Source organism: Dryas octopetala, chromosome 2 (genome assembly GCF_963921425.1).
Source record: "Dryas octopetala chromosome 2, drDryOcto1.1, whole genome shotgun sequence".
NCBI lineage: Eukaryota > Viridiplantae > Streptophyta > Magnoliopsida > Rosales > Rosaceae > Dryas > Dryas octopetala.
Window position 1 is genome coordinate 19,895,833 of NC_141367.1, and position 11,975 is coordinate 19,907,807.

At 35.9% G+C, this 11,975-nt stretch overlaps 1 protein-coding gene and 1 long non-coding RNA gene across 3 annotated transcripts; both read left to right on the forward strand.

The window, feature by feature from the left end:
• Nucleotides 1-711: 711 nt before the first annotated feature.
• LOC147293859 (uncharacterized) lies at nucleotides 712-3,193 on the forward strand. Of its 2 annotated transcripts, none has more exons than XR_015120707.1 (5): nucleotides 712-1,052; nucleotides 1,791-1,841; nucleotides 2,510-2,566; nucleotides 2,675-2,784; nucleotides 3,020-3,193. It is a non-coding gene; the product is annotated as an uncharacterized LOC147293859 (long non-coding RNA). The 2 variants fall into 2 exon arrangements; XR_015120706.1 differs by having other exon boundaries at nucleotides 1,791-1,839; nucleotides 2,493-2,566.
• Nucleotides 3,194-6,290: 3,097 nt separating this feature from the next.
• LOC147293860 (uncharacterized) lies at nucleotides 6,291-11,235 on the forward strand. The gene is made up of 2 exons (XM_086231138.1): nucleotides 6,291-7,640; nucleotides 10,492-11,235. The coding sequence occupies exons 1-2, from the start codon at nucleotides 6,310-6,312 to the stop codon at nucleotides 10,997-10,999; spliced, it is 1,839 nt and encodes a 612-aa protein (XP_086087264.1). The 5' UTR covers nucleotides 6,291-6,309; the 3' UTR covers nucleotides 11,000-11,235.
• Nucleotides 11,236-11,975: the final 740 nt, after the last annotated feature.

Below are 11,975 nucleotides of genomic sequence, written 5' to 3' on the forward strand. Positions count from 1 at the left end.
ATGCTTCTAACGAAAGCACTTCTCATAAAATTAGCACTTCTAAGCAAAAACGTTTTTCTTTTTTTATAGAAACACTTCCAAGCAGACCCTAGCACTATAATTTATCGATTAATTGTAGTACAAGCTAAATTATACTTCATCTTTCCACATTATTACAACATTAACACAGTAGTAGTTTTTCAATGAATCACTACAAGAAAAAAGGGCATGAGGCACATACAAAGAAGGCACAAATATAGATTTGTGACATGTTGAGACAATACGGGCACAAATATAAATATATTTGTGTTTTATTATATAAGGCACATGTGATTGTGTTTTTTTTATATGTGTCCTATTATATAGGACATGATTTCTATGTCTATGGTTATGTCCAAATTGACCATCCTTCACGTGCCAACAAACATCTGCAAACTTTTTAAAATAGGCACAAATAATTGTGTTAAAGTCATGGTTGATATCGACACAAGTGTATTATTTGTGTTTGTAGTGAAACACAAATGTTATCAAATGTGCCCTTTTACATAGAACGACAAAAAAAAAAAAAAAAATAAAGCCTCTTTGTTATAATTTATAAAACACGTTCCCACCAAATTTTATTTTACCCCCGCCTCTCATTTCTCTCTCTCTCTCCCCGACCTCACTCTCTCTCTCTCTCTCTCTCTCTCTCTCGCCATGCTTTGACAGGCCATATCGCTGTCGTCCGGCGGCTGATGGAGGCCAGACCACCGCCGAAATTCTTGCCTCTCCCTCCTCTCTCTGCCCATCTGTTTTGATTTTCCAGAAATGCAAGGATTGCGGCGACCCGAGCTGGGGCAGAGCCGAGCCCTTTGCCGGCGATCTCTATGCTCCGGCGGCTTCGCGACTTCCCACCACCCAAAACTCATTCCTCTCGTCGAGCTGGTCCCTCTGGTACCTTTCCCTCACGCCGACTACGCCCCACGGCGGCGAATCGAAGCCACCCAGTCCGACGGCTCCGACCAGATCACTTTGTACGCAAACGGTGATAAGATGAGAAATGAGTACACTCAGCTACACAGCCTATGCATTTGGTATTTTTCTAATCATTATTTTTTATTATTTTGAATATGTGAAGCTAATTTATGGATGTGCAAAAGAAAATGGATGGTTAATGTGTTGGAAGTTGATTTGCATTTATTTAGAATTACAGGGTTTTGAAAATTGTTGGATTTGTGGAAGGTTTGGTTGTTGCAGATAAAGTCATTGAACTCCATACGAATCCACAAGAGGTGCATAAGGTCATGGCTAAACACGTACTCATGGAAGGTGTTAATAGTAGGCTATACTGCTCTTCTAAATTAACATATTCCAAAGAAAGAATTCATTTTGCATTATTAGAAACGTTTTGATTTTGCTTAGGCGGCTAGGATGTGATAAACAGTGTTTGCAACCAATTAATCTATCAAAACCAAAGAGTCCAAGACCTAGGTAGCTAGGATGTGATAAAAAGTGTGGAGCCACCAAGTCTGCAATTAAATGGGCATAAAAATTTCTAACATGTTCAAGTTAAGGATCTATAATTTGTTTGAGAATGACAAGGGACATATATACATACCTCCTCTTGATGTATTGTTTGTAGTTGAAGTTGTTGAATCACATACGGTTGTATAGGGCTGGTCTTTGCAAAAGCAAAGGAATCCACCATTAGCAGTGTTAAGGCCACACTTTTTTCCTGAAGTCTATTAGTTTTAGTTGAAAAACTATAAGTAATTATATTCAATTCTCTTTTTTAATTTTCATTTCTTATGGCTTACTTACCAACAATGCAGGTTGTTTTTGCTTATGGTGTGACAAGTAGTGGAAAGACACACACAATGCATGTAAGTTTTATTGTCTTTTCTTGGGATTTTGCTATTGAAAATTTAAGAATATTGAAAAATTATGTTGCCTACTGATTGGTGAGTAAAACTCCCCTTTTGAGTTGTGCCAATTGGGTTATAGTAAATAATGTTGACTCTCTGTCCGTTGGTTTCCACATTAGGCAATTAGTTGTATATTGGAGAGTTACATATTTTTGATGGTCTTTGTACTCATTTTTCTTAGATTTGCAGTAATCCAACTTTTTAACAAATCTTTAATAGAACCTACCCAGAATTGATTCTAGTTGTTTTTCATGATGAATAATAAGAAAAGTATAATAGGTTTGCTCTACAACTCAGTAAACCTTTATATTGTCTTTGTTTGCATATTGTTAGTGAGGACACACAAGATTGGTCATGTTGAGTCCAAATGAACACAATAACCGCTAAACACTTGGAGTTTTGATGCTGCCATCCATGCTTTCCCATATTTATCAATCTTTCAGTGCTGATGCTTCCCATACTTGGCCTGATTGTTGTCTTATTTCAATAATTGCACTATTGAGTTGTTCAAATTTATGAGTTTAGGGTCTATTTTTCATATAGGCATTCATTTGAATTCTTGAGATTCTTTTAATTCTTAAGACTTATAAATTCATAAAATTTGCCAATATGAACTCTCTTTGCAGGTTGTGTATGTTTGGCAGCCCTTCTTTGAAAAGAATGATATTGACATAGATTATCAAGTGAGTAGATGGTTTCAAGAGTCTTCTTACAATTGGGTTGTTAGCTTCTGGACTAATGTGATTAATTTCCTTTTTCTGACTACTCTTTCTTGTTCAAATACTGTGAAGGCTGGAATGCACATAAATGCAAGGGCAGTTGCTAGGGGAAATCATAACAAGAGTTGTCTTCTCCCTTCCCGCAAAGTCTTTGCTTCTGAGGGAATTGAGTTAATGAACTGGTATGGCTTAATAACCAATACTGTGGTTTGTAGTTTATTTCATTTGTTAATTCAAAGCTTTATTGAGCACTGTCATAATCTGTCATTGTATCATGAACATGTAGAGTTTAATTAGAATATTTTAAGACTCTAGTTCTTCCATATTTAAGAATACTCTTCAATATAGTAATATTTGTATCCAACGCCTATTAGAGTATGTTCTTATTCTTATTTATGTTTTCTCTGTGAACTGTAGGATGTAAATTATGGAAAGCTGTGAGGAAGGCAGCGGGATCTAGTGCTCTAAACACCAACAAATGCACAAATGTCAGTGAGTTGGTGATAGTTCTAGTGTACATTGGATCTAAATTTGTTTTCTCTGTATACATTAGATCTTTAGGATTTTGGCAATGTGGGGGTTCTCTATTTAAGAGGGTCACATGGTGTAGTTCTACTCTTTTGTTGTATTCTTTTGTAAATTAGTGTAGGGAAACTTATGAAATTTCCTGCATGGAATAGTATATTTCTTGTAGTGTAAGTTTTTACTATATTTAATAGTATAATATAATAACATGTTTGCATATAGTTAATAAATTAATATGAGCATATGAATCTGTACTTTATTAGTATTAATTTAATTAGCATAAAGAAAAAATTGAGGTATTACAACAAAAAAAAAAAATCATAATAATAAAATATGATATTTTGAAATGCAATTCTATTGTACTACACTTTCAATAGGTAGGATAGCATTCTAGTGTATAACATTTACTTATGTATTGTGTAAGTGCAAAATAATAACCAATAACTTGTAATGCAAACAGTTCATATTACTAATATATTGTTAATTTATTTAAAAATAAATAAATGCATCTGTTAACGTGATTGTTAGAACTCAAAATACTAATATATGTTGTTTATTTATTTAAAAATAAACTCATTGAGCACGATTGTAGTATTTGTGCCATTGTGGGAACAGTAATGATTGTCAGATTGGAGGCACAAAAAAGTACTTGTATTTGTGTCTCTGTGCATGTGACACAAGTATTGAATTTGTGTCCCGTGCTATCAGTAACGCTATTACCGGTCACAAACATGATAATTGTGGCTGCACCGTTACCAATGTCATTATGGCATGATTAATTGTGCTTTTTGAAACAAAAAGACACAAATATAAGTTGGTGCTCTGTAAAGTTTTTTCTTGTAGTGAATCATGTGGAACGTGGCACTAAATTACAGTAATGCTACATTTACCATATTTTTATACCACAATTTCATACTACTTTATATAACATTCATACATTGGACACAAAAAAATAAAAAATAAAACCTAAAAAAAAAAAGGAAATACACTTTCAATAAAGTAATGACACATAAAATGAGATACAAATGTGAAAAAAAAAAAAATGTAGGACAATTAGCATTATGACTAAATTAAGCATTGATCTAAGGGTCTCGATCTGCTCAAGACAATGGAGCCGAAATGTTTGAAGATGAATGAGAGTGAACATGCTTTGCATGTCGGCAGATATATTTAATTATGATTCGTATCCTATGTTCCAGGGAGCTGTACGTGTGGACTCTAGTGCTATACATTCAACAGAGGGACCACTAATGAACTACCTGAAACAGATGCCAAAAAAAACGGAATAGCGGCATGCGTGAATGTGCATTGTGCTAATTACACTATGCTTCTTCTTCTTCTTCTACTTCTTTTTTGTGGGGTGAGAATGCTTTGTGAAACGCATTAATACTTGAGGTGCATATATGATGGCCATGGAAGTGTAAAGAGTCAAAAGAATGCCCCATAAATTGAAAAATAAAATGAAAAAACAAAAGGAATCTGTAGCAAAGGCAACATGGCTCATATATACAACTCTTTCGTGCTTTCACACACACCGACTATACCCAGTACCCACACCCACTTAATTAATTAAAAAGAAGGACAAAAGATCATTCGCATTTGTAAAGTGTTGGCCAGTAATTTTAATATTTTATGAAAAAAAATATGTACCAACAAAAATTTGGCTCAACATTCACTTTCAAGTTATTAAGAATAAAAAAACTAATTATAATAAAAGAAAAAAGAATAATGTTATTTGTAGCATTTACATTTATCATTTAATATATTATATATCTCTCCAGTAGAAGTGAGACATAAATTTCTTATAACTGAATATCACTTCTACTAGAAAAATGATATACAAAATTATAATACAAACAAATTTATTTTGAAAAAAAAAAATATATATATATATATATATAGCGAATCCCAAACAATTGTATAACCGATCGATGCCACGTTAAGGGTACAAGTGTTTCTTGGCCAAACTTGTAGGGCACTTATTTTTTAACTTGATACATATATACTCATCTTATTATAATGACATCTTGATCTCCTTGAAATTCTCAACGTTTAACATGAATATTACCAAGCCTAGCTGCTTCACTAGCTAGCTAGTGAATAAGATAGCATTGTACTCGGCCACATCATGCTTCGATTCCTGCTTTGTGTAGCCAAATCCAATGCAAGTCATCAACCTAAGTGGGAAAAGAAGAAACACCATTGTGGGCGAGCTAGCTATAGTAGTGTTAATAAAAAACAAAAAACAATAAGAAAACTAACAAATTAAATTTTCGTTCATGATCATGATCTTTCCACCCCCACACACTAGACACTAGAATCAAGCAAAACTATGGACCCACGAATATAAAATCTATGTTCCATGTGATGTAAAATCTATCTTCTTTTTGATACCATCTATTTGAGCTAGCTTTAACTTGAAAGTAATAATAATAAGGCTTCATGTACCATATAGACCATATTTATCAAAGGGTATAGATGAATTTCACTCATATTATAATAAATAGCTTTATTATAACGTGTCACACTTTTATTAGATATGTGATCTATAATACAATTAAGTAGTATATATGACAAAAATAATTTTTAATTTTGTTGTTAAAAGAACATATATTGGGATGCTTTTCAAGAAAAAATAAAGAGGGCTGATTTTGTTGAATTGAGCTTCTCCATTCACTATACTAATTGATTTTGATTTTTATAAAAAAAGTAACAGATATTATACATAATCGGCTATGCTTTTCTGCTTGTTGTATGCCTTTAAAAAGTTAAAATAATATTCATTACTATAATTTAGCTAGTGAGAGTAGGCTGAGTAGCTAGCAGTCCGGCCACTGATTGTGCATGTGAGTTGTGAACACTCGATCGTGCAACTTCATTCAGGTCCCACCGTGTATGAACGTGTCAATTGTCAAACTTTTCAACTGATCCTAGGACCCAAATGGGACCACCCCGCTCCATTTGTAAACTGCACGTACAACACAAAAAAACAAACCATATTAAATTTAATGTGTCCAATTAAACACTACTTTATTATACACATACAATAATTTCTCCACATAAAGTGTCATATGGCACAGTGACACGTGTTGTGACGATATTGCTCCCTCAACACTATAAATAGGCACTCAATTCCATTAGTTTCGAACCATCCCAACACATCGTAAACAGCCTAAGGAAACATGTCTTCCAATTACCTGCTAGTGTTTCTTGTGGGAGTGGTGGCTTTGATCGCCACTTCCTCTCTTGCTGATGACCATGGTCCGAAGAAACCACCAATTCACAAGCCTCCTACCCAGCCATTAGAGCACCAAAAACCACCCATTCACAAGCCTCCAACTACCCTTAATAAGGGAGAGACATTCCCTGGACAGAAGCCACCAACCCCACATGATGAGCCTCCCAAGGGTAAGGGAGAGAAGCCACCCCCAAAACACAACCCAGAAAACCCTCCCAAGAAGGGAGAGAAGCCACCACCCGAGCACAAGCCACCCCATGAGCAACCCAGTGGCCGCCATTTGTTCGAGAAGCCACCACAAGAGCACAATGAACCACCCAAGAAGGGAGAGAAGCCACCACCAGAGCACAACAATGAGCCACCCAAGAAGGGAGAGAAGCCACCACCAGAACACAACAATGAACCCCCCAAAAAGGGTGAGAAGCCACCACCAGAACACAAGCCACCCCATGAGCAACCCAGTGACCGCCATTTGTTTGAGAAGCCACCACAAGAGCACAATGAACCACCCAAGAAGGGAGAGAAGCCACCACCAGAGCACAACAATGAGCCACCCAAGAAGGGTGAGAAGCCACCACCAGAACACAACAATGAACCCCCCAAAAAGGGTGAGAAGCCACCACCAGAACACAAGCCACCCCATGAGCAACCTAGTGATCGCCATTTGTTTGAGAAGCCACCACAAGAGCACAATGAACCACCCAAGAAGGGAGAGAAGCCACCACCAGAGCACAACAATGAGCCACCCAAGAAGGGAGAGAAGCCACCACCAGAGCACAACAATGAGCCTCCCAAGAAGGGAGAGAAGCCACCACCAGAACACAACAATGAACCCCCCAAGAAGGGTGAGAAGCCACCACCAGAACACAACAATGAACCCCCCAAGAAGGGTGAGAAGCCACCACCAGAGCAAAATGAGCCACCCAGAAAGGGAGAGAAGCCACCACCAGAGCACCAACCAGGAAAGCCAGGTGAGGAGCCACCAACAGAGCACAAACCATACCCAGGTGGTGAACCACCCAAGAAGGGAGAGAAGCCACCACCAGAGCACAAACCATACCCAGGTGGGGAACCACCCAAGAAGGGAGAGAAGCCACCGCCAGAGCACAAGCCCCCCCACGAAGAAAACACAGGACGACGCCGTTTGCTAGAGTCATCATCCTCCTCCTCAGAGTTGGATGGAAAATTGCCTCCAAAGGGAAAGAAGCCACCACAGAAGCAGCAGCCACCTCGGAAATTGAAGCCTCCAACTCACAAACCTCCATTCCCCAACTGATGGATCAATTATCATCATGATCAATGCCTAGATTGCTTGCATGCTATAGCTTCATATATATATATGTAGAAATAAGAGCTGTTATCCTTAGTTTCTTGTGTCACTCGGTTACAACTATTGGCTAGCTAGTGCTTGCATGTGCTACTATATATATGTAGGCACTATGCTTAATTTCGTTCAGCTTGTTGTATTTGTATTTCTGTAGTGCCATTGTAGTAGTTAGTTCTTGGCTATGGATCAGTACTGCTGTGCTCTTCTCATGTAAAGCATCCAGTGTCATCTCATCTGTGCTATTATATATTATATATGAATTACCTTTTTTTCTAGTTATTAATTTATAAGATTCTTAATTAGTAACACCCACCCAAAAACCGAGACGCCACATAATATTTGGTATGTTGGCCGCATGGGAGTAATGTATATATATCTATATGCTTGGCGGGAAGAAAAAGAAAAATATACATTGGATATGTCCTATCGTCACTCAATTGACTCACTTTTCAATTAAGAGTTGAATTGTTATAGTGATCAGGCTGGGCATCGCATGTACTAGGTTGAAATAGGCAATAATATTGATCAATTAATTAAACCCAATATGGCAATTTTTTAAGTCGACTAGTACTGCATTGTATACCCACTTCCCACTTCCCAAAAATTAAAAATTATTAATTTACTCCCATATATATATATTCATCTCGATCCAGAATATATATACCTGAAGAATATTACTAGCTAGCTAGCAACACAGTACTACTCAACTATCAGAATGGGTGTGTAGAAAGTCAAGTTTCAAATCTTAATGTAATTAAACAAAGAGAGAATTATAGCAATAGCACTCAAACTTATCTCAAGTATCACTTTAGGCTATGAACTTATTTTTTGAATTATATAGTCCACAAACTTCCACTTGTATATCTCTTTAGTTCATTCTATCAATTTCATTTATATTTCTTTATCAATTTTAATCTTGTATATTACATTGAGGAGAAGAAAGAGAAGGTGGATTATCAGTTTTGCCTTTCAAAATGAGCTCACATGCTTGATACGTGACTATAATTGATAAAAAAATGGATGAAATTGATGAAATAAACTTAATTAAGTAATACATGCACATATTAAAATTCGCACACGAATTCAAAAAACAAGTTCGTGGATCTAAGTACAGTAATACTAAGGGTGAACTTCGAGGACCATAAATTGTTGTAATTTGCTCTTAAACAAATTAAAAAAAAAGATAATATAGAAAATTAGAGTTTAGTCCTTATTATATTTCTATTTTGGACTAAAAATTTATGAGTTTGTTTTTTCTAAATAAAACTCTTTGACCACTGTCACGTCAAAAAAATATGTCATTATTTTTTTACTTTTTGAACAAATTGCAAAAACAAATACTACTTATTTTTGGAGATGACACAATATCAAATTGTTTGGATTCTGAAGACCCTTTCAATTAATTACCCTTATAAAAATAACAATGTTGATCAACGGAGAAGAAGAATGTATTTATTTATTTAATTTTATTATTAGTTTTGTTTTATATGATTTTTAAGAAAAAAATTTAAAATTTATAAAATGTTAAAATAATCTTTGTAAGAGAATGACGTGACAATTGAATTATGATTTACTTCATATTTGGTTATCACAATCATATATCATTAGCTTTTTTTTTTTTTTTTTCTTCCCGAAATTAAGAAAGGTTGCTTTCGATCTCCAAGTTAGAAAATCAAACAAACAAATTAAGGTAACTTGTATTGCAGAGAAACGTAGATCTTACTTTCAAGCTATACATTTCAATTGATTGTTGGAAGTCCAAATTGTTTGAAAAATTGTTAAATTCTATTTCCTTTTGTTTTCTTCTTTTTCTCTTGAATCTCTTTTTCCCTTTTAGGTCGTATTCCCCACCCGCCCAAAGAGCTTGAGATTGTGACGGGCATTGACTTAGAGAGCTTAGCGAAGCTAGTCACATGCTACGTACCATATTTCAATGCTTGGATATATAACTTGTCCACAAGTAAAGTACACATCAAAGTCACCAAATCTATGTGGGAAATCAAGAAACGATGATGCTCAACACTCAGTTTTCGACCATAAGATCACTTTAACCAGACACACGAATTAACAAATCTTTGAAAAAGGACGAATTTTGTGACCATTGCTCAATTATATATATGCATAAGAAAAGAGAATGGGTAGATTTTATTTTATACCGACCACCATGCATTTATTTCTTCTGAGTTATTTTCAAAGTTACTATGAAAGAATTAGAGTATTCAACGCCTAGAAGCAATTGGCAATACTTAAATCGGTCTAAAACCTTAGTTTATGTTATGCAAGACTTTAACTATCTAATTTGAAATTCTTTCAACACGTCTTTTCGTGTATTTCAGCAAATGATATCATATAAAGGATCGACTTTAGAACGACACCATTAACAATAACGAAAGGAGACAAATCAGACAAATCATAAGAACAATAATAATGGAAGGAGCTAGAGAGGGGGAAAATTAAAGTTAATATACGTACAGAAGTCATTGAATAAGAAAATAATAAATTAAACCATTTAATTATATAAACGTTTGTATAATCACGATCTGACTGAGATATCTACTGGTTCGTACCCATTTAGCAATTACACTACCTACTTTCAACTGTTCATCTCAACTGAAAATCAATTATATACACCAATCCATCAGTACCCTTACGATTTGGAAATCTTAATTACTTTGACAATTTTAACTATGAAAACGAAATCAACCAGATTTTGACACCTATACTGCCGACACAGGCCTGAGAACCCTATAAATGGTTCCCCAAGGCCCTTGTGATTTTGCACCAGCATCAGAATTGAAGCCTCAGCATGAGTTACACAAAGTTGGTTGTGCTATTGCTTGGAGTGGTGGTTCTCATCACTCCATCTCTTGCTGAATACCATGAAGACCAGAAAGCCAAGCCACCTACTATTACTACTCCTCCTATTTACAAGCCCCCAGTAGCTCCCATCAATAGCCCACCACTCCCATTTTACAAGCCTCCTGTGATTAAGAGGCCATCACCACCACCACTACCCCCAAGAGTAGAGAAGCCACCTCCTCATTACAAACCACCAACTCTGCCTCCTAGGCCTGTAATCAAGCCACCTAAGCCTGAAATCAAGCCACCACTATTTCCACCTCCTTTTGTGGTGAACCCACCACCTTATTCTGGTCACTTTCCTGGACACCCTCCACTGCAGAGTCCTCAAATCCCACACAAGCCAAAAGGGAGGGTGTTTCCACCTCCAGCTCCATATAACAAGAAGCCACCAAACCCATACTTCAAGCCACCCCACAAGCCCCCAACACCACCTATCCATTATTAAACTGAGTTAATTAGTATCTGAGCAAGCTAGTTGCTAGAAATAAGAGTTCTCATCAACTCACCATTTTGCAGCTGCTGCTTCTAGACTTCTAGTGTGACTAGGTTATTACTATTTTCAAGGAATGCTCATGCTCATGTAGCGAATTGATATGAGCATGCATGTTCCAATTTCTCTTGCTCATGCAATATCAATTATGCCAACTGATCGAGTAATACGTACTATTGATGTTTCTTTTATATTGCTACCCTGAAATTTTCTTGTCTTTCCTGAATGATAAGGAGAAAAAAAAAATTGGGTCAAAAGAAAATGCCATTTTGGAGTTTTATCAACAATTTGCTTGTGTAGGGGGAGATCCGGTAGTTTCTGAATCCTTATGTAAGGAATTACAAAAGAAATTCTTTCAACAAAGATGTGAATTAGGAAGGATTGGTCGACGAAATATGAACCGAAGACTGAATCTTGATATACCTCAGAACAATACATTTTTGTTACCGCGAGATATATTGGCAGCTGCGGATCATTTGATTGGAATGAAATTTGGAATGGGTACACTTGACGATATGAATCATTTGAAAAATAAACGTATGATGTGCAATTAGCTAGTTTCATTGATAATGTTTATGCTTTGAGATTTCAAATTAAAATCGGACATGATATATATATATATATATGTATAAACAGAATTAATTTTCACCAACATACAGAGAATAATAGACAAAAATTGAATCAAGAAGGGGATCAACGATCAATTCCAATCATATTGTTTGGTTAACCATCTTAAGAATCAAACATAAGTTATATTGACAAAAATGAATCAATCAATTATGAATTGTAATTATAAACAATATATATCATGGTCCAGGTCCTGAATCTGGGTCCCGAATCCTAGTTGGGATCCCCGAGTTCTGAGTTTGGGTTCCCGAGTTTCGGGTCCGGGGTACACATTTAAGACTTGAAGTCCTAGAAGTGAAGTGGA